Source organism: Lissotriton helveticus, chromosome 5_1 (genome assembly GCF_964261635.1).
Source record: "Lissotriton helveticus chromosome 5_1, aLisHel1.1, whole genome shotgun sequence".
Lineage (NCBI taxonomy): Eukaryota > Metazoa > Chordata > Amphibia > Caudata > Salamandridae > Lissotriton > Lissotriton helveticus.
In genome coordinates this window covers 128,563,285-128,590,696 of record NC_136065.1, presented here as the reverse complement: position 1 = coordinate 128,590,696, position 27,412 = coordinate 128,563,285, and the positions used below count along the sequence as shown (strand labels likewise).

The 27,412-nt window shown below is 47.6% G+C and overlaps 1 protein-coding gene across 2 annotated transcripts in view; it reads left to right on the top strand.

Moving 5' to 3' along the window:
* CNTRL (centriolin) overlaps nt 1-27,412 on the top strand; it is a 1,008,983-nt gene that overhangs the window by 723,099 nt on the left and 258,472 nt on the right. For both annotated transcript variants that reach the window (XM_078641873.1, XM_078641874.1), the window contains one exon: nt 763-922. In XM_078641873.1, coding sequence (XP_078497999.1) covers nt 763-922 — 160 coding nt within the window. The remainder of the gene's footprint in view (nt 1-762; nt 923-27,412) is intronic.

Here is a 27,412-nt window from a genome sequence, read left to right as displayed (position 1 = left end):
TCCCAATTTCCTTAATATAACATTTTCCTTACAGGTTACAAGCTGTTTAATGTAAGCACCCTAGTGAAATGTTTCAGCCCTCAAATACAGTATCACATTAAAAAGTATATGCAAAAATCAGTGGAATACTTTTCACTGTACTGCAAACTGCCAGCAAACAGAATTGAATGCATCTGCCATGCCACCCAAAATATGTGATGGGAGACTCACCCTTTTCACTCCCAACCACTCATTTGTTAATTTTGCCAATCAAGGCCCAATGTACTAAGCGAAATTGTGCACCAACATTTTGCGATTTGTCTCTGATTTTGTGATGTGACCTATGCAATAAGAGTTCAAATTGCAAAATCTCCAGTTACGAGGAGTCGCAGAAGGACCCCCTAATGGATATTGATTAGGCAGGTTGTTAACTGTGATTAGCTGTAACCATAGGGATGACCGGCTGCCCCATCATTTTCTTGGAATTCTAAAGTGCAGAGTGCATATATAGATAAAAGCAGACTGTCCTACAATTCATGACAAAGTGTGAAGTGCATGTAAAAGTAGACTGTCTAGTTGAAGGGTCTCATCCTTCATTAAAATACTGAGTTGCATTGGACACCTTTTATCCTGGAACCCTCCAAATGAACTAACAAGTTGTTCTATGATGTATTGTTACAAGCCTTTTGGAATGAAATGCTATTTTGGTAAATATAAATATTTGTGAAGTGGTTTCTTGATCATGAGAGGACCTTTCTTTGATATTTATGTTAACTTATACAGGAGGTGAAGTCTCTTCTGGAAGAACTCAGTGTTCAGAAGGGGGAAATGAATGCCCAGATGAGTGAAAAGAGAACTCAACTTGCATTATTAAAGCAAGAAGTTGTGAAAGAGGAGGAAAATGTACAGGTGGTAGCAGCCCAAGTTACCAAGTGCAAGACAGGTATTGTATACGGTTTAATTTGCTTGTATGTTTCATGGTTTGTTGACGTTTATAGTAATTCACAGAAGTGTGACTTACAAATTTACCACAGGTAATGAAGGAAGTGGCAGAATAGATATTGTGTAAAATGGCATGTAGTTAATATAAAACGTTGCTTCATCTTTCATTTATTACTTATCCAGTGTGAAAACTCAATAAGCTCAATACTTGCTGCTGAGATCTATATGAAATCGGGTCTAGTCCCACTTTGGAAATTTCAGCCTTTCTCTTCTTTCTTCATTTGCCATATTGAGTACAATTGAATTAGGTACTTCTAATGCCTATTATTACTTTCCGAAAAGTGTTTATACTTGTTTATAAGTTATTGTAATTGCAAGAGATCTGATTTCCTATTACGCTTTTTTATGGTACAGAAAAGAGTTCTGCAATGCACCAAGACCAGGTTGAGCTTGGCTTAGAGGTGTGCCATTGATAAAAGCATGATTTGTGAATGTGGGGGAACCACATACGGGGATGATGCTACATAAAGGCATTTCTAGACAGCAGTCTATGGTTACACCAGCTAAGATATGACCGCTGAACCTTCAAATATAGCCCCATCATCCTGAGAAGGGTTGGAAAAATTTCACTTTGCTTGGGTGATAGAAATACTGGTATATCTTTTTTTTTTTATATTTCTTTTTATTGATTTTTTTTTAAAATAAACAGCAAGGCAGAAAAATATATATTACCCCAGTATTGGAACTTTCATAGATTCCCATGCTTTGTATCATTCCCCGTCGTCGGAATGGGAGTCTCGGTAACAATAATACCATAGCTGTAGGTACAAAAGACCAAGGAAAAAGGCCTAGGCCTCATTCCCTTTTGTAGGATATCACCCTCTTTGTGTAAAAGAGACCAAACTTTTGCCTCAGCCAATCAGAAGTGCCTCACCCCTTAGAACCTTCCTGAAGGAACCTCAGAGCCTCAGATTTTCTACCGCACGTTGTCCTTAGGGAGTCTCCTTTGAGCTCTGCTCAACTTCTACTTTTACAAAGGATTTCTTCAGGATTACTTCTTCAAAATCTTCAACTTCACTTCAGAATTGTTGGCTGCCTTCCCGGATGTCAGAAATGGAGAAGAAAAAAGCCCTTTTCAAACCTTGTTCCACCTGTGGTAAGAAAAGGCTTTTTGTGGAGGATAGGCACAAAGACTGCATGTACTGCCTCTATCCTGACCACCAGCTGCGGACTGTAAGATCTGTCACACCTTTTCGGCCAAGACCCTCCGGGATCGTGAGGGAAGACTCTTGTCATGGCTCCATAAACTGAAGACCAGGAAAGACACTGTCTCCAGTGACAGTGAGGATGCAGCATCGATGTCTTCTTCAAGAAGGTCAGTGAAAAGGGGTAGGGGTTCCCCTTCGCCTTCTATGGAAAGATCTTCCAAGGCCTCAAAAAAGACCCCCAGTGAGTCTGAGAGCCCAGGTCCCAGCAAATCTCCTCACTGAGGTGTAAAGGAGAGGGAAGGACCAGATTCACCTTCTAAAGGTGAGAAGACTGTCACAGCCTTCAAAAACCATTCATTCCAGTCTTCTGAGAGGAGTTCCAAGTCCTCGATGACGAAGACGTCGACAGCGAAGGTTCGTCGACGAAAAAATCAAAGGCTGCATTGATGTCATCGACGACCGGGGAGTCGTCGACGAAGGTTCCGTCGACGGCGGTTTCTTCACCATCGACGGCGGCGACGCCGACGAAGAAGATGATGAAGACGCCGACGGGGGCGTCGCCGACGACAAAGGTACCGCCGACGGAGGCGCCGAAGGCGACAAAGCCGTCGATGAAGGTGTTGACGACGAAAGTGCCGACGACGGCAGTTCCAATCTCACCGTCGACGATGGTGCTGACGTCGACGAGGATGTCGACCACGATGTCGACGACGACGGTCTCGTCGCCGAGAGCATCGACGACAACGACTTTAACAATGACGACGGCTGGCGTGTCAACCATTTCCTCGTCGACGACTTCGACGACCCCGATCTCGTCGACGCGTATACAACCGTCGACGACGGAACCGTTGACGATCTTATCCTCTGAAAAGAGAATTACCATTTCTGTGACACGAATCACGCCGGAGGTTACTTCTCCGAAGGCTATGTCTCCTCTACTGTCATTCATGCTTCTGCAGGAAAGAGATTCTGAGGAGGAGGACCAGGACTCATACAGCTACGCTGATAGTCCCTCCCAACTACTGGTCAAATGTCAGGACACTGACTCTGAGGGCGACTACGGACGCGAGGATGTGGGCCATCATCAGTCGGCCCAGTCACAACATCATGCTGAGCAGGAGATGGTTTCAGTGCCATCTTCGTTTCTCCAAGATCTGCATAAGATGCTGCAGGACTATAAATCTAAGGCGAGTAGGCCTACTCCGGTGCCGTCGACGCCAGTAACTCCTGCAGAGATGTCAGTTTCCTTCGTGACGCCTTCCACTCCAGCTCCAGTTTCCCCTCGGTTTCAAATGTCCATCCATCATGAGTCCTCCGGGTTACAAGACGTCCATGATGATTCCTCGGATGAGGGTCAACAATCGGATCATGGCTCTATTCCTGATACCGAATATGACGAATACATCATTCCAGATCCAGCATCGCCAGTCCCAGAGCCGGCGGATTCCCCGCCTGCAGACATTGGAGGCTTCCATCAGCTGATGGAGAGAGCCGCTGCGAGATTCAAATTGGCCATGCCTAAAGTTGCCACGGATTGCTTTTTATACGATTTCAAGGAGCCTTTTATGAAATCAACTAGGTCCATTCCTATTGTGGATCATGTGTGGAAGGAGGGCCTAGAAGCCATGAAAAACCCTGGCGACGGTGATCCCGGTGCTACCGCGTCTAGAGAAAAAATACAAGGCACCAGCTGATGGCCCGGCAGCCTTAACGGGTCATCCCAGACCAGACTCTGTGATCTCGCAAGCTGCGCAGAGGAAATCCCGTAACCCCTCTGCTCCCATAACAACCCCTCCCGACAAGGAAGGGCGGAGGTTGGATAATGTGGTGAAGAGATTCTCGTCGATGGCAAGTGTGCTGGTGCGAGCGGCAAATGCCCTGGCAATCATGGGTAGATACGACCGCCAGCTTTGGTGTGATGTCGCTCCATACCTTGACCAGCTGCCTCCGGAATCTACGACTGAGGCAAAGAAAATCTTACAGGAGGGAGAATCAACGTCGATGGAAATCATTGACTGCGCAATGGATATTGCGACAACGGCGTTCCGTTCTTTGGCTGGGGCGGCAGTCCTCCGCCGCCAAGGGTGGCTCAAAGCTACTTGGTTTAGGCCTGAAATTCAAAACAAGGTCCTGGATCTTCCCTTTGATGGGGAAGCATTATTTGGCAAACTTGTGGACGACACTCTTCAGGACATAAAAAAGGACACAGACACTGCCAGGTCCTTGGGGACCCTTCAATACAGAAAGTCTCCTTTTAAAGGATCTCTAGGTAGAGGTGGTAACTACAGAGGATCCTATCACCAACAGCAACGCTATTCCACCACGGGCTCAGGTTCCCAGCAATACCGTCAGCCTTATCAACAGCGGCAAGGCCAGTCTACCAACAACTCCAGGCTTTACAATAAGGGGAAACAGGCTGGACGGGGACGAGATTCGTCCAAACGCCAATAGCGGCCTCCTGGCTCTTCCTACTGGACCCTCCTTCAAGAGATCATCAGTTGGAGGCAGGGTCACCAAATACCTTCACAACTGGTCCAGGATAACATCGGACCGTTGGGTGCTAAACATCATTCGGAAAGGGCATACCCTGGAATTCACGCAAGTCCCTCCACCCAAGCCCCCGGCAGCCATTCCATCGAAACACCAGCGTCTCCTGCGGCTCGAGGTCCAACAGATGCTCCGGAAAGGAGCGATAGAGCCGGTCCCTGCAAACCAAAGGGGACAAGGATTTTATTCCAGGTTCTTCCTGATAAAGAAGACGCAAGAAAAGTGGCGCCCCATTTTAGACCTCAGGGAGCTAAACGCCTATCTCATATCCCTGTCCTTCCGGATGGTCTCTCTCCAGGACATCTTGAAGCTCATCAACCCGGGGAATTTCATGGCCACACTCGATCTCGAAGATGCGTACTTCCACATTCCGATTCACCCAGCACACAGAAGGTTTCTGCGATTCACAGTAGCCAAGAGCCATTTTCAGTTCAAGGTCTTACCCTTTGGACTCCGTTCAGCCCCAAGAATTTTCACAAAGGTGCTGGCGCCAGTAGCAGCTTTCCTGCGAAGGAACCATTTCCAGGTCTTCCCCTACCTGGACGACTGGTTACTGAAAGCTCCGTCCAGAGAGGCAGCGCTGGAGGCTGTTCAGGCTTGTACCAATTTGTTTCAGAATCTGGGGCTCACTCTGAACAAAGAGAAGTCTTGCCTGCTCCCGTCCAGAAAGGCTCGCTTCCTGGGAGCCATCTTAGATTCCAAGCTCTCAAGAGCCTTCCCTACTCAGGAAAGGAGAGACAAATTACAAACCCTGGCTCAGGACTTGCGCAGAAAAAAGTGTCTTTCAGTTCGCCGCTACAAGTCTCTGCTGGGGGTGATTTAATCGTGTATCCCACTAATTCCCCATTGCAGACTACGGATGCGTACTCTGCAGGAGCAACTAGACAACCAGTGGCAGCGGGTCCACGGTTCATTCGAAGACAGAGTGATGATCACTCCAAGCATGAAGGAAGCAGCGTTATGGTGGACAAATCAAGACAACTTGTCCCAAGGTCTATCCTTCGCAAGCGTCCCGTCTCCGCAAGTGATAACAACGGACGCGTCAATGGAGGGTTGGGGGGCAGTGATGCAAGACCTGCATGTCAGCGGTCATTGGTCACCCCAGGAGAAGCGCCTCCACATCAACCTGTTAGAGCTACGGGCGATACGACTGGCTCTGCAAGCTTTTCTTCCTCACCTGCAAGGTTCACATGTGCTTATCAGGACGGACAACACCACGGCCATGCACTATGTGAACAAAGAAGGGGGAACCAGATCTCGTCCATTGTCGCAGGAAGCTCAGCAGATCTGGGAATGGGCGATCCTTCAGAGGGTTTCGCTAAGAGCAGAACACTTACCAGGCGTCCTCAACGAAAACGCTGACAGACTGAGCAGGTCATCCTCAGTCAGCCACGAATGGGAATTGAATCAGAGAGTCTTGGAGGAGGTCTTCAGCCAGTGGGGCAGACCAGAGATCGATCTTTTTGCCACTCCGACCAACAAGAAATGCCGGTCTCATGCAAGCAGGCTTCCCCATCGAGATTCTCTGGGGAGTGCGCTTTCGATAGCATGGTCGAGGACATTTGTCTACGCGTTTCCTCCCATACCTCTGATCCCACGACTCATCAAGAAGATCAAGGTGGAGCCGTGCAGGATGATCCTTATAGCCCCTGCCTGGCCGAGGCAGTTCTGGTTCACGGAACTCCATCTGCTCTCGATGGCCCCTCCTCTTCCTTTGGAGGTTCTTCCAGATCTCCTCACGATGTCCGAGGGACAAGTTTGGCACCCGGATCCGCAGTCCCTACACCTGACTGCATGGCTCCTGAGCAGCGAGAATTTATGAACCTACCCATTTCTAGTGAGATTAAGGAGGTCCTTTCTCAGGCAAGAGCTCCTTCTACGAACAGGACTTACCGTCTTAAGTGGAAGAGATTCTGTTGCTGGTGCAAGAAAGAAAGCATTGATCCTTTCGCTTCCGAGCCTCATCAGATCCTTCCTTATCTGCTGTCCTTGGCCAAATCGGGACTAGCCCATTCATCGATTAAGGTCCACTTGGCGGCAATGTCGAGGTTTAGGAGAACGGGCTCTGGACCCTCCTTGTGGTCATCCAGAATTGTCAAACAATTTCTAAAGGGATTGTTCAGAGTTTATCCACTTGTGAGACCATCGCCTCCGACATGGCATCTGAATCTAGTCCTTTCACAACTCATGAAGGGCCCGTTTGAACCAATCCATCGTTCTGACATGAAATACCTTTCATGGAAATTGGCTCTCCTCCTTGCTCTCACGTCGGCTAGGCGTGTTGGTGAATTACAAGCCTTGACTATCCAAGAACCTTTCCTTCAATTCAAGAGAAACACTGTCATCATGAGAACTAACCCGAGGTTTATGCCTAAAGTTCAGGGCAGGGCAGAGGTAAAGCAGATATAAAACAGCAAGCGGAATGTGGGGTTAGGGAGAAAGTGGGACATCAGGTACATCTACAACAGGTGGCGTACATATATCTCCACGATAGCCATTCCAGGGTCCCCATATACTTCACCATTTCCGGGGTCGGCCTCGGGCCAAGTCCACAGTCTTTTCTGTAAACATGCACCAGTCCAAGTTTTCCTTCCATGCCGTGACCGTAGGCGGCCTCGGGGACCCCCACAATTGAGCAATAACTCTTAGCAATCATGGCTCCCAGGGTCACCCACTGAGTTTGCGCCACATTGTGGTCACATGTCCACAAGTCTCGAAGATGCAATAGGAGGTCTGATCTATCATTAATTAGCTTTTTATAGACTAGGGAGATTGTGCTATCAGGCACATAGCCATCCAACAATCTATCTTCGAGCGGAGACGACTCCGGAATTACCTCCCCGACCGGGAAAACCGACCTCAAAGCATGGCGAACCTGGAGATAGTGGAAGTATTCCGAGTTACTTAGGTCAAACTCCTCCTGCAACGACTTAAACGATTTCACCTGACCCTTGACCCAGAGTTCCCCCACCTTACTAATACCAATGAGATCCCATTTATTGAACCCCCTGGTATTCCACAGTTTGCCAAGTTTATCAGAACCAAATAGCGGAGTTGCCCGAGTCAAACGATCCGTCCATCCTGTCGCGCTAGTCGCGTCCTGCCACAGGCGTACTGCTATCCTCGTAGGTCCCGACAAAGCCCCGACCACCGATTTAGAGTATAGTGCCCTATAATAGTTGCCACCAGGCAGAAGCCACCTATCCATGGCGAACGCAGGGTTCAAGTCGGGACCATACATGCCGTGATTAATCGCTCCCAATTGGGACGCCCAGTAGTATCTCTTTATATCCGGGGGAGCAATACCCCCATCGTACCACGAGAGGGTCAGTTTAGCGAAATACGAGGTCTACCATCCCATATCAATTTCCTTTGAAGATCCTCGATCGCCCGAAAATAACTAGCGGGAACAATATCGAAAGTATTCTGAAGAGCGTAGAGAAAACGAGGTAGAAACATCATTTTGAAAAGGGCAGCACGACCAAGCGGTGAAAGTGGAAGCCTACGCCAACCCGCAACATCTTGCTTCAATCTAGACAAGGGCGGAAGAAGATTACGTTCGTACCGAACTGCGGGGTCCAATGAAATATAAATACCGAGGTACTTAAACCCCGTTTGCGCAATCTGGATGGGACAGTTGCGCGGGAGAAGAGGAACGTCTCCTGAGAGGACGTATAAATAGGATTTAGTCCAATTAATGATGAGGCCTGAGTTTCTACCAAATGAGGTCAAGACGTCGCACAATACTATCAAGGATTTCCGTGGCGAAGTCAGATACAATAAAATATCGTCCGCATAAAGCAAGATACGATCTTCAAATTCAGAGGACCACCGAATACCTTTCATCGAAGGCTCCCACTGGATCCACGCGTCGAGGGGCTCGAGGGCCAAGGCGAACAGGAGCAGCGACAAAGGACAACCCTGACGTGTTTCCCTCTCGAGACCAAACGGAGCCATTAACAACAATTTGCGCGAGGGGGTCCTCGTAGAGCAACCCAACCCAACTAATAAAACCTGGTCTGAACCCAAACTTAGCCAATAAGTATGGCCATTCCACAGTATCAAAGGCCATCGTGGCATCCAATGACGCCAAGATGGCCGGCTCACGCAACGTCGATGCTCTCGCGAGAACACCATGCAGGCGCCGGAGATTCAGGGCGGTGTTCCTATGCGGGATGAAACCAGATTGATACGGGTGTATCAGCTCACCAATGATAGTGATCAATCTATTAGCCAGGACTTTTGCCAGAATCTTGACGCCCCCTCCACCAAAAGGCTGCAGGATGATCTTGAGGCCCTTCAACTAACCCAATTGGTTTTGACACCCACTCATGACAAAGGATATACATTGGACCTTATATTTCTCCAATGACCCCCAGATCACAGTATATGACGTAACCCCAGTCCCCTGGTCCGACCACTGCCTTATTCTTTTCATACTACCCAAATCTACCAAACAGGCTAAGGTCAAGGCCGCAACCACTGCTACTAGGAGCTGGTTGAAGAACGCAATCCCCAATCTCACAGGCAGTTTGGAGCAGGACTTCCAGCAGTGGGAAAACTGGATTGGTCAGTCTCTGGACGCATGTGCTCCACTGAAAAAAATACCTAATCAAAAATATCATACTAAGAAAACCCCATGACAACCATCTGACTACATTGAAAAACAATGTAAGAGACTGGAAAGGGACTGGAGAAAGGAGTATGATCCAGACCTTAAAGTTAAATACAAAACCTCAATTGGATCTTATCACAATGAATTAAAAAAGGCACAGGCTAAATTTTATGAGAATAAAATCACTCAGGCACTTAACTCCCCAACGGAACTTTTCAGAGTAATCAAAACTCTGACCACCCCTCACAAAAGTAATGGGTTTCCTCAGGCCACCAAAGAAAGATGCAACGAAATAGCATCTTTCTTTCACAAGAAAGTGACCGACATCTATAGCCTTTTTCAGAACATGTAATCACAAAGGTTTACGTTGGACAGCACTATGCAGCCAGCAATGTGTATAACCTGACCGGAAATACCAACTTCATCACTTAATCACAATCATTCCACTCAGATTAGGAGAATATATCTGTCACTGAACTTCTTGCATCAATCCTATGGGGATAAGGATTTGCTCGCGGGCGGCAACCTCACGGCCTCCATGCAATGACTCATAAATATCGCGAATCATGAGTCATTGAATGGAGGCCGTGAGGTTGCCGCCCGCGAGCAAATCCGTATCACCATAGGATTGATGCAAGAAGTTCTGTGACCTCTATATCTTCCACCATAAAAGGAAAACTGAATTACAGGATTAATATTTTGTTAATAGACGGTCAACAAAGAGGATAATCTATACAGAACTTTTTTTTTTAAATATATTTTTATTATTTTTGTTTGACAAGATACACATATGCATGTAACATTAAGAACGTTTCGCTCTTTCATTTGGCATACACGTATTACATAAAAGCGTTTGGTAGATGGTTCTTGGTTGGCATTTGAATGTCCCTATGAGCATGTGGCCTTTATGGTACCGTTGAACAGGACCATCATCTTACAGTCATGTGCTTGTTTATAACATATAACGTATTCATATAACATATAGGCGTTCGGCTATTGGTTGTGGATCGACCGTCGAACACTGTGGGTGGTTCTCGCTGTTTGCTTTCTCGCTGCTATCTACGGTGGTTTGTATGGGTCAAGGAAGCTGTCTAAAGATGACCACGTCTCTGTTGGTGTTTCTCCAGGGTGTGTGTCTTAGTGCAGTTGAGTTGGCTCCTCTTAGGTACGTCACCCAGTTCAGCCATTCTTTAAAGGTGGCCTTGGTGGTGTCTTTCCACTTAGCAAGCACTGTTTTTGTTGCACTAGTGAGGAGGAAGTCAAGAAGGTTTCTGTCTTATTGTGAGGAAACGTCTGTGTTGAGATGTGCTGTGGTTATAGTGCTGAATTCTTGTTTCAGGGTGCAGCCTAGGACCTTGTTCATATAGTCGAACCCCCTTCTTCCAGAATTTGCTAACCTTACTGCAGTAGAAGATAAGGTGGGCTAGGTCCCCTGTTTCTCTATCACAGTTCCAGCATCGGTTATTCTCTCTTAGACCTAGCTTCGCTAGTTTAATTGCTGTCCAGTATGCTTGATGCAGCAGCCAGAATTTTGTTTGGGCTAGTACCGGTGATATTATGTTGTGTGTAGGGGCCCTCCATATGGTCTGTATTTCTTGTTCTGATAGATACATCTGCCAGTGGATTCCTCACCTTGTGAATATCCCCTTGCGTCAGCAACATTCGGAAATTCTTTTTGTAGCTTCGCGCCGACGTGGACGACGTCACAGAGGCACGGCATCGCGCGCGACTCCGCTGATGTCACCAACACCATAATAGGCCTGAGCCGGCGTGATCACATCAGTTCTCTTTTTTGCGCGTCATCGACGCTAACGGTTTTCAAGGGTTCGTCTGTAGCTGTAAAGTAACTTTGTTACTTTGTGTTTCTACTGGTGTTTTCTTTGTGTTCTGTCGTGATGTCTATGAAGAAGACTGGATTTAAAGCGTGCGGAGAATGTGGCAAGATGATGTCTATCACTGATCCACACAAGTGCTGCGTTTGGTGCTTGAGCTCCGATCATGACGTCGAAGATTGTCCTTGTAAAAAGATGACTCCGAAGGCACTCCGGGAGAGAGAGATGAAACTCCTCGTAGCGAAGTTGAAAAACAAAAAGGCTAAAAAGAGTTCGAGGTCACGAACTAGGCGTTCGAGGTCGAGGTCTCGTTCGAGGTCACACTCGGTGTCGTCTTCGGCGCGTGCTTCGAGGTCTTCGAGGAAGAAGCATAAGAAGAGGAGTCATGAATCTCGCCATCACTCTGAGAAAGACTGAGTTCAAGGCCGAAGTCACAGGTGAAGTTACTTCGAAAGGAGGCGGTGGCCTCGGCTTCGGAAGAACAGGTGTCCCAGGGTGAGGCTTCGCGTGCGGATTCGCCTGTGTCACCGAAGCAGTTGCAGAATCCTTCTCCGAATCCATCCCATCCTTCGGGTCAAGAAGATGAAGATGAAGGTGATGAGGAAGAAGAAGGAGAGGGCGAGGCTTTGTTGCCTGCGAGTTCGTCCACCCCGGTGCACCAGCCTGAGGTGGAGGCCGAGGTCGAGAAGACTCCGCTCCCTCAAGAGCAACCTGGGGGCTTTTATCCAGCCTTTTCGGCTCCAGGTCAGGATCCTACCCAGTTCCTGAATGCCATGTATGGAGTTTACTCCAGGGCAATGTACCTCTCTGGTGCACTGGTTGGTCCCACGGGTCCATTAGCATTTAATGTTGGTGTCCCCTAGGCTTATGCTCCTGCGCCTTTTATGCCTTTCATGCCGGCTCCAGCTCCGCATTGGCATTTTCCGGCGGCGCCGAATCCTACGACGCCGAATCGATCGACGCGGATATCCCTCGACTCCGGTGCCGAATCAAGTTCGTCCTCTGGTTAAGCTGCCTCTTCCGACTTCGAGTTCGGCGTCGACTCCGCCTCCGGTGGAGCCGATCCCGGAAGGAGAGGTCGAGGCGTGAGGCACAGAGGCTTCTGGAGGAGGAGAGGTATTGTGATGAAAATTTGGTGGAAGGTGAACTGCAGGATTCGGAGGATCCTTTTGATGACCTGAGAGAGGCTAGTGGTGTTGAGCTGTCTCCTGAGTTGGATTTGGCCTCTGTATCTGCCTCTAACAGCTCCTGCTGTTTCAAGGGTGGTTGCGAGAGGGTATAGAGTAGCACCTGGTGACCCGGACTTTTTGTCAACGCACCCCCTGCCAGAGAGTTTGGTTGTGCAGGCTGCATGCTCAAAGAAGTCTACGGGTGCTTTTCCACAGGTTCCTGAGGCGCTAAAGTCTACAAATGCAACTTGCCTGATGGGTAGATACATCCATGCTTTGATGGATTCCGTCAAACAATTGGTGCCTAAAATTCCTGAGAACGATAGGAAGGATTTTCAGGAGAGGATTTCTGACACTCAGGCTGCGGCAAGGCAGGTAATCTAGAGTGGGCTGGACACGGCTGATTCAGTGGCGAGAGTGATGGGCTCTTCAGTGGCCACTAGGTGATTGAAATTTTCAGAATTTTTTGTGGATGTTCAGTCTGCTTTGATGGATTTGCCCTTTGATGAGTCAGGGTTGTTTGGAAAAAAAGCTGATGCTGCTTTAGAGCGATTTAAAGACAGGAGAGCGACGGCAAAGTCTTTGGGCCTTCAGACCAGGGGCTCTTTTGGAAAGCGATTCAGAGGATTTGGCAGATCTTCCTTTCGGGCCTACAAACAATCCCAGCAGCAGCAGCAAAATACGCTGTACAAGTCGTACAGGGGCAGGCAAAGAGCTCGTCCTAGAGGTCTCCAAGCCTCCTCCTCCTCCTTTTCCCCTTCCCAACCTCCTGCCAATACAGCAAAGCAGCCCTAGATCCGCCATTCCGGATCATGTGGGTCCAGTGAGGGGTAGGCTTACCCATTTTCTGCGAGATTGGGAATCGATTACATCAGATCATTGGGTTCTCAATCTCGTGGAGAATGGGTATGCTCTTCCCTTTTGGGAATTTCCCCCAAATTACCCTCCTTGCCAGGGTTATTGTTCGGAGGACCACCTGCTGCTCCTGCAGGAAGAAGTCCTGGCACTGTTCAGAAAAGGTGCGATCGAGGTGGTTCCGGAGCAGGAGATTTTCTGATCCCCAAGAAGGATGGCAGACTTCGTCCAATCCTGGATCTCAGGATCTTGAATCTTTACCTGGAGCAGGAGAAGTTCAAGATGCTCACCCTTGCGCAGGTTCTTCAAGTGCTGCTGGAAGATGACTGGATGGTGTCAATCGATTTACAGGATGCGTATTTTCATATTCCCATCCTGAAGTCGCACAGGAAGTATCTCCGTTTCATGGTTGGATCGCAACACTACCAGTTTGCGGTCCTTCCGTTTGGTCTTACTACTGCACCTCGAGTCTTCACCAAGGTGATGGCTGCGGTGGCTGCTCATCTCAGAAGATCGGGGATACCGGTATGCCCGTATCTGGAAGATTGGCTGATCAAAGCAGAATCTCCAGAGATAGTGCTTCATCATCTGCAAGAGACAACTCAGTTGTTGCACAGGTTGGGTTTTTCGATAAATGTACCCAAATCTCACCTGCTGCCCTCCCAGCGCAACCTGTTCATAGGTGCGGTACTGGACACTACTGTATGTCGTGCATTCTCTCCTCCTCAAAGGATGCGCGACATACAGGAAATGATTCCTTTATTTTACAATGGAGCGGTCGTTCTAGTCCTGAAGGTCCTTCGTCTGCTCGGTCTGATGGCTTCTTACATTCTGTTGGTCAGCCATGCACGCTGGCACATGAGGGCCCTCCAGTGGTGCCTCCGCAGGCAGTGGTATCAGCACAGCGGAGATCTCAGGGAGTCAGTGAGGATCTCGAGAGAAACTGCATCGGATCTGTCTTGGTGGAGCGTGGAAGGCAATCTGTCACAAGGAAAGCCTTTTCAACTACCTCCATCGGTGGCCACAGTGATAACGGATGCATCCACTCTAGGGTGGGGTGCTCATCTGGGGGATCTGGAGATCAAGGGTCTTTGGTCTCCAGAGGAAAGGTTGCTTCACATCAACCTTCCAGAGTTGCGGGCTATACGTTTAGCGCTCAAGGCGTTCCTCCCTTCCCTTCGCGGTCAGTCAGTTCAAGTCCTGACGTACAACACGACTGCGATGTGGTATGTCAACAAGCAGGGAGGAGTGGGGTCGCAGTGTCTCAGCATGGAGGCTCTGCGTCTCTGGTCCTGAGTTCAGGACCATCAGATTTGTCTGAAGGCAAATCATCTGGCCGGAGTTCTGAACGTTCGTGCAGACAGTCTGTCGGCAGTTCTCCGCCGACCACGAGTGGAGGCTCCATCCAGAGGTAGTTTGTTATGTCTTTCGGGCGTGGGGGACTCATCAGGTGGACCTGTTCGCCACTCACGAGAATGCTCACTGCCCGTCATTCTGCAGCCTCCAGTTTCCGATGCAGGGAGCCTTGGGGGACACGTTTCAGTTGAGTTGGGGCTCGCAACTCCTTTACGTGTTTCCTTCCATACCCTTGATTCCTCGGGTTCTGAGGAAGATTCGCCAAGACCGGGCCCAAGTTATTTTGATCGCCCCGGATTGGCCAAGAAGGGTGTAGTACACAGATCTTCTCCAGCTCTCCTTGTGCCCTCCACTCCGTCTCCCTCACAGGGCAGATCTCCTCTCCCAGATGGAGGGGCAGGTTCTACACCCCCACCTCCAGACCTTACACCTTCATGCCTGGAGATTGAGCGGGGCAACCTGATATCCTTTTCTCTCCAACACGATATGGTGGATGTCATCTTATCGGCCAGGCGTGACTCCACCATGTCCATTTATTCTTATAGATGGTCTAAATTTGTTGCTTGGTGTGGGGAGCAGACCATTGACCCTTTAAGGGCTCGTTTGTCCAATATACTTCAATTTGCACTTTCTTTGGCCCAGCAGGGTTTTGCGGTGGCAACTATCAAAGGTTATTTGTCGGCCTTAACGGCTTTCCTTTGTTTGCCGGACCAGCCCTCTTTGTTTAAATCTCCTATTGTATTACGATTCATTAAGGGCCTTACCAATAAATTTCCTCCTACACCTTTTATTGTGCCTCAATGGGACTTGAACCTTGTTCTTACATTCTTGATGGGTTCGCCTTTTGAACCTTTACACAAGTGTCCCTTGAGACTTTTGTCTTTTAAGACTATTTTTCTAGTGACAATTACCTCGGCAAGGAGGGTAAGTGAGCTTCAAGCTCTTAGTTCAAATCCCCCATTTTTGTCCATTCATGCTGAACGAATGGTTCTTAGGACCAGGGCTGCTTTTCTACCTAAGGTGGTAACTCCCTCTAGGACAGTCCATTACCCTCCCTACCTTCTATCCTCCCCCTCACCCTTCCAAGGAGGAGGAGCGGCTTCACCGCTTGGACCCTAAGAGGGCGGTGAGCTTTTACCTGGACAGGACAAGAGAATTGTCCTCTGCATTAAGATCTGCTACGCCCTGGAGGGTAAGGATCCTCCAGAGGGTATAAGAGCTCATTCCACAACAGCAATGTCTTCTACATCTGCTTTGTCTAGGGGTGTGCCTGTAGAGGTTATTTGTAGAGCGGCAACTTGGGCTTCCCTCCACACTTTCGCGAAGCATTACTGCTTGGATACCGAGGTGAGGAGGGACGGCCACTTGGCGCGCTCTGTCCTCCAGGACTTTCTGGTATAGGAGAGTGGACACCCTCCTCCGGGAGTGGGGACTGCTGGGGGACTCTATTCACAAGGTGAGTAATCCACTGGCAGATGTATCTATCAGAAGAACAAGTTACTTACCTTCTGTAACGCTTTTTCTGGTAGATACAATATCTCCATTACCCGGACCAAGCTACATGGACGCACGGACCGGTTGCGTCTTCTGATCCTCTGACCCAGGGCACCTCGTTTAGTTCTGGACGTACCCATACAGTACTCTTTCTCCTACCATTGGCATAGGGTGCCCTGGTCGTTCAACGTACTTTTTACCTTGTGGCCGACTGTACATCCAGTAGTCGCCACCACGTCTTCCGAACAGTACCTGGATACCCACATAGCACAGCAGCCCTGATGAGTCACATCTCCCACACGGTGTGATGAAACACGTGTCGGCTGGCTATTATTTTCTGTACTGACCAACAATTGATCTATATAAAAACAATTTTCACCTACATGAAACTTTGTGTTTTGATCCTTTTGAACCTTTCACGTGCTTTCCATGTTTATGTAGAATTTGCGTTCTGACTTCAGGACAACTGATTTCACCAGCGTGTGCACAGGATCTGTTCTCAGATACAATATCTGCCTGTGGATTCCTCACTGACCCACCCGCCTCCCCATTGTCCACTCTTCTATGCCTGAGTTACTGTAATGTATATATTTTTATTGTCAAAGGAAATGTTTATTGCAATTTGTTTTCCTGCATTGGCTACACACTGTGTGTGTTATCTTGACATTGTGTACTGTGTATAGTGTGTATATATCTGCTGTTATCGGTCCGTCCGTATGCCTCGAAGGCACGGAAAAAAGGGCGGAACTGAAGTCATCACGCCGGCGTGGGCCTATTCTGGTGTCGGTGACATCAGCGGAGTCGCGCGCGATGCCATGCCTCTGTGACGTCGTCCACATCGGCGCAAAGCTACAAAAAGAATTTCCGAATGTTGCTGACGCAAGGGGATATTCACAAGGTGAGGAATCCACAGGCAGATATTGTATGTACCAGAAAAAGCCTTACCGAAGGTAAGTAACTTGTTCTTCTGTAAGTTTCGAGCCTATCTGTGTTTCCCAGTAGCCTGTGTTTTTGGCGTTGAGTTTTGTGGATGTTGGGCGGAGGAGTTTGTACAGCTGTGATACTTGGTGACCGGTCTTGTTTATGTTTTCCATGTATTGGAATATTGAGGGAGTCAGCCTATTTAGATTTGCTTTTGTGATGGCAGATTGAATAGCCAGGAAATTGTATAGCTCCAAGTCAGGGAGGGTATGCTTTTCCTTCATGTTGTTGAACGTGAGGGGCATGCCTTTCTCCTCCAGTTGAGCTGGGTTCAAGAGGCCTGTCTGTTTCCATGTTGTTATGTCAAGGGGTCTGCCTCTGTATTTGATTTTGGGGTTTGCCCAGAGTGCTACCCATAAGGAGTTTTTGATGCTTATCTCTAGTTTTTGGTCTACCTTGAGGAGAGCCTGTTTTGTTATTTTGAATATCGGGTTCCCTTTTAGTGCCTTTTTGTTGGTGGTTAGGAGAGTAAGTGGGTCGGTGTTGCAGAGGATGACTTTTTCTAGTAATAGCCAGGTCAGAGTGTATTGTTGATTATGGAGTACCCAGTGCATCCCCTGCCTGGCTACCGCGGCATTCTGGAAGGTTCTAGGGTCTGCAACGTTGAGGCCCCCTTGTTCTTTCTTTAATCTCAGGTTTGCAAGGCCTATTCTCGTTTTTTTTGTCTCTCCAGATGAATTTGTTAAGAATTTGGTCTGTTTTCTTGTGGAAGTTGAAGTCATTAGTTAGTGCTAGGGGAAGCATGCTGATTAGGTAGTTAACTATTGGGGTGATCATCATGTTGACTGTTTCTATTCTTCCCCACCAGGTGATATACTTGGGCGACCAGTTTTCAAGCAGCCCCTGTATCTTGTCTAGGGTATTTTTCTCGTTTTGTTCGAGGGTGCTTTTTAGGTTCCTCCCGAAGTTGATGCCTTGGTATTTGATGGATCTCGTTTGCCATGCTAGCCCTGAGTTACCCAATACCTCTTTAGTTGTGTGTATGTTTAGTGGCATACACTCTGACTTCTCTCTGTTTAGTTTGTAACCGGAGTGAGATGCGTAGGTGTCTATGGTGTGCATGAGGGCAGGTATGGACTTGGCAGGTTCTTCTGTTGTGATTAGTAAGTCATCTGCGTAGGCAGCTAGTTTATCTGTGGCGTTGTTTATTGTTATACCTGCTATGTTCTCATTTGCTATGATGTCTCTGATCAGTGGTTCTAACGCTAGTAGGAACAACAGTGGGGATAGTGGGCAGCCTCGTCTAGTTCCTCTTTGTAGGTCGAATGGGGTCAAGGTTGTGCCGTTGATAGCGATCTCTGCTTTGGGGTTTTTGTAGAGGGCCATGACCTTCTTTGTGAAGTTGTCCCCCAGGTTGCATGCCTGCATGCATTCTTCTAGGAAGCGCCAGGAGACTCTGTCGAAGGCCTTTTCTGCATCAAGCGTGATTGTGACTGCTGAGTTGTATGAGTTCGAGCAGTGCTCAACGATTTGACAGAGGAGTCACGTGTTGTCACTTGACATTCGTGTTTTCATGTATCCTACCTGTGTGTTTCCTATTAGCTGTGGGAGCAGTCTGTTGAGTCTTGTAGCTAGGATTTTAGCATATATTTTGCAGTCTAGGTTTATGAGTGAAATTGGCGGGTAGGTCTTTAGGCCATTGTGGGTCTTTGCCTTCTTTGGGGATGAGTATGATGTTGGCCTGAGACATTGTCTCTGTTACTTCCCCTTCTTCCCCACAGTGGTTAAAGACTTTTGTTAGGATTGGTGTTAGTTGGTCCTGGAAGGATTTGTAGAATGGTGCTGTGTATCCGTCTGGCCCTGGGGCCTTGTTGTCTTTAAGGGCCTTAATGGCTGTCCTAACTTCGAGGGTTTTGATGTCTAGCGCCAATGATTCTTCATTCGATGTCTTAGGTAAGTTTAGGTTTTCTAGGTAGGTTTTTGTTCCCTTATTATCTATGTTCTCATCTTTGTTGTAGAGCTCTTTGTAGAATTCTCTGAAGGTGTGTATGATGTCTTTGTGGCTCGTGTGAGTCTTGCTGCTGGTGTCTGTGATTGCTGTGATATAGTGTTGTCTTTGCTTGTGCTTGAGGTATGACGCAAGTGTTTTGCCTGCCTTGTTAGCTGCGCATAGGTTTATTTCTTTATACTTTTTTATCCATAACCCAGCCCGAGAGAGTCATATAACATTGGTCTTGATAAAGATGGTATTATAAATTTTCCCGTCGACGCCTGAGGTGTTTGGAACACAGTCCTTACTCTCACTAAGACTTTTGAGTGCCCATAGAATACAGCACCCAGGCTCAGCCATTGAGGAACAATTATCACGGATGTGATCAGTTTAAGACTAAGCTTTTGGTCTATTATTTGCACACTCTTGTATTTTTTAACTTTTGTCGCTCAATATTTTTTATTGTGTTTTCTGAAGGAAGTGATTACATTTTTACTTTAATTTTATTATGTATATTTGTCTTTTTGATTATGTGTCTTACGACAAATAAAATAATTTTAACCTTTTGTCATTAGTTTTGTCCATAGCAGTAGCCTTGGGTATTCAGATATATTCTCCTAACCTGAGTGGAATGATTGTGATTGAGTGATGAAGTTGGAATTTCCGGTCAGGTTATACACATTGCTGGCTGCATAGTGCTGTCCAAAGGAAACCTTTGTGATTACATATTTGTATGTTACCCTATTCCTTTGGTATAAGGAGTCCCTCTCAGTTTCTATAACTTTTTCGGAAGATTACTGAACCAATATATGAGGGTTTAAACAAGGTCAGTGAACCAGCTACAGCCCCATGTCTATCACAATTTCCCAAAGTCGAGGAAGATGCTATCCTCAATCTGATAAAGTCCACTAAATATGGATCCTCGTTAAACTCAGCCCCCCTCATGCCCTTCTCAAGGTGACCAAGGTTATACTCCTCCCCCACCCCCACCCCCCACCCAACTAATGGTGCTACTTAATAAGTCGCTAAATTCCAGCTTGGTCCCACAACATTTGAAGCGTGCCGTAATCAGGCCAATTCTGAAAAAACCCCATCTGGATCCAGATATACTTGGTAATCTGCGACCTATCTGTTCGAGGCAAGTGGGCTGCTGAATTCATATCAATAGATCGCCGCCTAGTGTTTGGTCCGGATGATTGCACTTTGTTGTCTTGGAAGAGTCTTCGAAGTATCACGAGATAGGGGACTCCTCCCCTGGGCTACAATGCGCATGGGCTTCTCTCCATCCTCAGATTGTTTTTTAAGCCATTGGGTTCGGATGTTACTCCTATACTCCAACTTAGGAATCGAAACAAAACTTTTCTAAAAGGCCAAAAGACCTTCGACTTCGACAGTATTGTTCTCGCTCGGTACCTCTTTACTCGATCAAGCTTTCCATCTCGACTCGGTCGTCGATGCGGGCCGTTGGGCCTTTTCGACGCCACGTGGGCCTGCTGTCGATGGAAAGAAGCCTGTTCAAAAGGTGCCCACAATGCCACTCCAAGTTCCCACATACTGACAAACACTCAGTATGCAACAAGTGCCTTTCCCCAGACCATAAGGAAGAAACCTGCCCAGCCTGCGCCCAGTTTCGGTCGAAGAAAACCATACGGATTCGACGGGCCGCTAGGCAAGAGATGCAGCAACAGGCACCGGAACCGGACAACATCTTCGATGATGACCAAGAACTACCGGAAGCTCCAGATTCGGACCTAGAGATCGTCACCGTTGTGGACTACTCGGACTCCGATGATGAGATCCCACCGGGGCAAATCATGAGTACACTGCCCCCAACACCATTTACCCCGTTACCGAAGGCTCCGATCGAGGCATCGCCAAAAGGCCTTAGCCAGGATCCGAAAAAAGTTTCGCCAGCCCCGCCATCCGGCTCGGCTCAGAAATCGAAACCGAAACCTAAGCCTTCAGAGACCCCAGTGCCACGTACAGTCATCCCTAAGAAGGTTCCAGAGTCCAAGAAGGTCGACGACCCGAAGGGCATCGACCCGAAAAAGGCCGCACAGCCCAAAAGCGTCGAGCCAAAGAAGACTGTCGACCCAAAAAAGGCCGTTCAGCCAAAAGGCGTCGACCCCAAAATGGTCGTCGAACCGAACAAGGACACACAGCCGAAGGGCGCCGAACCAAAGAAGGTCGTCGACCCGAACAAGCCCGCTGTACCGAAAACCGTCGACCTGGCCAAGGTCGCCGACAAAAAGGGTGCCGTACCGAAGCGCGTTACCCGGCCGGAAAAGGCTACCAACCCAAAAACAAGTGCTCCGAAGACACGAGTCGATCCCAAAAACACCATCGACTCGGAAAAGGACAGTCAACCAAAAAAGCCTGTCGAGCACAAGAAACGTGTCGAGCCGAAAGATCCGGTCGATCCCAAATCACTCGTCGACCCGAAGAAAGGGCCCGAGCCAAAGAAAAGCAATAAGGCACCAAAAGTCGTCGAAGCAGAAGGTGTTATCGACCCAAAAAAGTCAAACACACAACCAAGGACTGTAGAGGAAGAACTCTTCCATCCAGATCCATCAGACGACCAAGCAAAAATATATATTAATCCAGAGACTGGTAAAGTCACAATCCTGCACAGGAAGAAGAGGCCACTAGACACTGGCTCTCATTCTCCCTCTAGACCCTTCATCCCTTTCTAACCTATTATGTCTACTACACCTTTTGCTCCTTACTCTACTTCTCACCACGGGGACGATGAGGGGAACACAGGGGAAAATCCACAGCCTGACTATGATTTTCTACAAGATCCTCACCCACAAGATGATACATTGGAGGAACCAACAGACCCTTACAACACCCATCTCATCCCTGATGTACCCTCTTATCCAACTAAGCCGTCACCTACTGATGACACCATCGTCTTCAACCAACTAATAGACAGGGCAGCGCAGTACCACAATGTAGACATGCATAATGACCCTGTCGAAGAAGACTTCTTATTTGACACCTTCCCTACTTCAGAAAAGAGTGTCAGAAAACTTCCTATGTTAAAGGGAGTGTTAAAACATGCACCTGACATATTTAAAGATACAGCCAGGGCACGAGTAATCAATCCCAGGATTGAAAAGAAGTATAGAGCAGCCCCTACAGACCCTACCTACATCAGAGGGCAGTTACCATTAGACTCACTGGTAGTGGCCAATGCACGTAAAAGGGCCAACTCACAGACAACGGGGGAAGCACCTCCCCCCGATAAGGAATCAAAAATAATAGAGGCCTCAGGTAAAAGGGTAGCAGCACAAGCCTCCAATTCATGGAGGATTGCCAATACACAAGCCCTAATGGCTCGTTACGACAGGGCACACTATGACCAGCTCGAAAGCTTAATGCAACACCTACCTGAGCCTTTTAAAGCACAAGCTGATGACCTCATACAGGAGGGAAAATTCATTACAAACGCCTCCATAAAATGTGCGCTTGACGCAGCAGACACCGCAGCCAGGTCGATTAACACTAGCGTCTTACTACGCCGACATGCATGGCTGCGTATTTCCGGCTTTAAGAACGAGGTGCAGTCCACCATTCTTAACCAGCCAGTCAATCAGGACTTTCTATTTGGACCTGCTGTCGACACCATTTTAGATAAAGTGAAAAAGGACACAGAAACCGCAAAGTCAATGGGGGCATTACAGTTTCAGCAACACAGATGCTCCTTTCGACGCTCCTCATACAGGGCAACCACACGAGGCAATACCTCGCAAACGTCATCTTCATACAAAAGCAACACACGAGGTTCCTTCACCAAAAACTCAAACAGAGGAGGTTATTGGGGCAACAATAATAAGGGAAGAGGACGTGGAGGCAATAACACCAGAGCCTCCACTGCCACAAAACCGTGACTTCATCACGCTACCTCCAGACCACCTAACACCGGTCGGAGGCAGACTCCAACAGTTCCTACCTGTCTGGCACGCAATTACCACGGACAGGTGGGTGAGAGAAATTATCCAGTATGGTTATTGCCTGGAACTCACTTCTACACCACCAAACATACAACCCAGACACCTTCCTATGTCCAAAGAACACATCACCCTGCTCCAACAAGAGGTGAAATGCATGCTGGAAAAGGGGGCCATAGAGCCAGTCCCTTTCCAACAGCAAGGGACAGGAGTATACTCCCTATACTTCCTTATTCCCAAAAAGGACGGTTCCCTCAGACCAATATTGGACCTCAGACCCCTAAATCAATACATACTGTCGGAGCACTTCCATATGATCACACTACAGCAAGTGCTCCCGTTGCTACAACAAGGAGACTTCCTAGCAACACTGGACCTCAAGGATGCGTATTTTCACATACCCATCCATCCAGCTCACAGAAAATATCTCAGATTCACAATACAAGGTCAACACTACCAATTCAAGGTTTTGCCCATCGGGGTAACCACGACTCCAAGAGTGTTTACAAAATGCTTAGCGACAGTAGCAGCACATCTCAGAAGGCAACACATCCATGTGTTCCCCTATCTAGACGATTGGCTAATACAAGCGAAATCGTACCAACAGTGTGCAACACACACCTCTCAAACACTTCAGTTGCTACACAGCCTAGGGTTTTCCATAAAGTACCCAAAATCGCATCTGCAACCATCCCACACACAACAATATCTTGTCGCCACTATAGATACCTCCGTGGCAAAGGCATACCCAAACTCAACAAGGATAGCCAGCATGCAGACGCTCATTCGCAAATTTCTGCCACAACAGTCTCTGCCAGCTTGAGTCTTCATGCAGCTCATAGGCATGATGGCCTCCTGCATATTCATTGTCCCCCATGCCAGACTTCAAATGCATCCATTACAAGAATACTTAGCACAGCAATGGAACCAGGCTCGAGGACAACTAAAAGACCTAGTGTTGGTAGACAGTCACGCTCACAACTCTCTGCAGTGGTGGAACCCACAAAACCTTTCCAAGGGGCGACAGTTCCAAGAGCCGGTTCAACAACTAGTACTAACAGCGGACGCATCACTGGCACGCTGGGGAGCCCATCTCCTTCAATACACAGTACAAGGGCTCTGGACAACCAAACAAAAGAAACTGCATATCAACCAACTAGAGTTGCTAGCGATATTTCTAGCCATGAAAGCATTCCAGAAATACTTGTACAGCAAGACTGTGTTGATCCGGACGGACAACATGACCGCAATGTACTATATCCAGAAACAGGGAGGAACGCACTCTCCACAGCTGTCCCACCTGGCACAAAGCATATGGAAGTGGGCAATTCCCAAAAACATTTTTTTCCTAGCAGAACATCTTCCAGGGAAGGACAATCAGATGGCAGACCTGCTCAGCAGGCACAGCCAACAACTACATGAATGGGAGATTCATCCCCTAGTTCTCCAGCCATTCTTCAAAGAGTGGGGTCACCCAGAGATAGACCTGTTTGCCACAAAAGAAAACTCGAAATGCCAGTACTTTGCCGCCAGGTTCCCACATCTGTTGTCACAGGGCAATGCGATATGGATGAACTGGTCAGGCAGATTTGTGTACGTTTTTCCCCCAGCACCGCTGATTCCGCTGGTGGCACGCAAACTGCGGCAACAGTCACTCACACTAATCATAGTTGCTCCCACATGGGCGAGACAACCATGGTACACAACGTTCCAGGAACTTTCAGTAGTTCCTCATCAAAGACTGTGCCTCGCACCCCATCTTCTAACTCAGAACCATGGAGAAATCAGACACCCAGATCCCAATCAGATGAACCTACCGATCTGGCTCCTGAAGTCTTAGAGTTTGGATACCTTAACTTGCCTCCAGACTGCATGAACATCATTAGGGAGGCAAGACGTCCAACTACACGAGCGTGCTATGCAGCTAAATGGAAGAGATTTGTTATTTACTGCAAAAATAACCAAATCAACCCATTAGATGCTTCCATACAAAACATTATATGTTACCTGCTGCATCTACAAAGATGCAACTTAGCATACTCTTCGATACGACTACACCTCGCTGCTATGCAGCATACCTTCAAAACAGGCAACACCTTTCACTGTTTAAAGTACCAGCAATCAAAGCCTTCATGGAGGGTCTTAAAAGGGTGATCCCTCCAAGACACCCCCCTTCCCCAGTCTGGAATCTAAATATAGTACTTACCAGACTTATGAGACCTTCCTTCGAACCTCTACACTCATGCAAACTGCAATTCTTAACGTGGAAGGTAGCATTCTTGGTTGCTATTACCTCACTTAGACGAGTAAGCGAATTACATGCAAGTACATGCCAACAGGGTGGTTCTTAGAACAAACCCTAAGTTCATGCCAAAGGTCGTATCCAATTTCCATATTAATCAATCAGTAGAACTGCCAGTATTCTTTCAAAATCCACAGTCAGTAGCTGAGAGAGCCGTACACACACTAGATGTAAAAAGAGCTCTGCTTTATTATGTGGACAGGACTAAATCATTTAGAAAGACAAAACAACTATTTGTTGCTTTTGCACCATAACACATCGGAAATTCTATATCAAAGTCAGGAATAGCCAGATGCATAGTTAAATGCATTCAGATATGCTATCAAAAGGCAAAACGCACTTTAACCTTCCCCAAAGAGCACACTCTACAAGGAAAATGGGGGCATCCATGGCTTTCCTAGGGAATATTCCTCTTGAAGACATTTGTAAGGCAGCCACATGGACCACCATACACACTTTCACAAAACACTACTGTGTAGACGTGCAAGCAAAACAGCAAGCTGCTGTAGGCCAGGCTGTCCTCAAAACTCTTTTTCAAACTGCTGCAGCTGGCACAGGTAACCACCGCTAGAGGAGATACTGCTATACAGTCTATGCACAGATATGAATTCAGCAGCCCACATGCCTCGAACGGAATATGCTACTTACCAGTATGCATCTGTTCTTGGCATGTAGGGCTGCTGACATTCAATCTTCTCCACCCAACGCAGATGGGCATCCGTGCTCACCACAGCACTAAAGCAGCTCTCCTGGCAGTTACAGCCCTATTAGATACTGGAGGGTCTGCCGCCATTATTTTGCTCGATCTTAGTGTAGCATTTGATACCATCAATCATGCCATCTGAAAAGATAGACTAAGGAAAATAGGAATCCGGGATAAAGCGATCGACTGGCTTATCTCTTTTCTGGAAGACCGATCCTACCAAGTGATGGAAAAGGACTGCTTCTTTGACTGCCTGCCAATTAAATGTGGGGTGCTACAAGGCTCTTCCCTCAGCGCCACGCTATTCAATATATACATGAGACAGCTTGCCACTATCGTGCAGGAGTTTAGCACTTCAGTTGTATCTTACGCAGATGACACCCAGTTGATTGTCTCTCTGTCTAATGGCACCCACTAAGGAAACCAGCAACTGGTTCCCTGCCTGAACAAATTGTCTCACTGGATGTCGAACTGTTGCCTAAAACTGAACGGAGAGAAGACAGAACTTGTGATATTAGGTAACATGGCCAAACCCAGTCCACTGAATAGTTGGCCATCCTGAATGGGCAATCAGCCTACCCTAAACCTGTTGTAAAAAATCTAGGTATCTGGATGGATAGTACCCTTGCAATGAACCACCAGGCAAACAAACTGTCTGGAATCTGCTTCAGGCTCTTAAGAATGCTCATGAAGATACTGGCACTCATCCCAGAGCAGTTAAGGAAAACTCTCATGCAGGCCTGGACTATGGCAACTCTCTTTACCTGGGCTCATGTGATAAAGAGACTTCAGGGTGTGCAGAACGCAGCAGAAAGGCTCCTGCTCAAACTCCCTAGCTACGTCTCTGTAAGAGAATCCCTTAAACCGCTCCAATTGGCTGCCTATTACGGCGAGAGTCAAGGTCAGATCCTCACAGCGTAGTAAATAATAAAGGCCCTGAATAAATCTGATATCCGGCCATGCCGCCACTAGACTACTAAGGTTTTTCTCCACACAAACCGAATCAAAGGATCTAGATGGGGAGGAAGATCCTTTGCACACTTGATTCCAAAACTGTGAAACGAGCTCCCACCTGACTTAAGAGCATTGCAAAATGAACTTGCATTCAGTAAAAAACTTAAGACCTGGTTGTTTCCCTTAAAACACTAATGGGCTCCGTTCTCACTACAGCACTCATCACCAGTGCGGGGAAGCCCTCGGCTACCGATGTGCTCTACAAATCTATAAATACAACTGCAAATACAAAATGTCACTCCAGGAATTCCACTCCAGCCTAGTTCAAAAGATCAAAACCTTCCTTTTTATTATTAAAAACCACCCATAGGGAAGGTCTTGGTAGCTCACCAGGCAGGGTGCTAAAAACTAAAAAGAAGGGCATGTTCCTCTCGTGTCTATCGTGCCCTTACTGTGAAATTAGAATTTTCATTATGGAAAGCTGGTAGCCCAATTGGCTAGTTACACTAGGCACCACGTGAAGTGTTAACTTCTACTTGGGACCACCAATTATATTACTCGAAGGTATCAAATTAATTGTTACATAAACTGT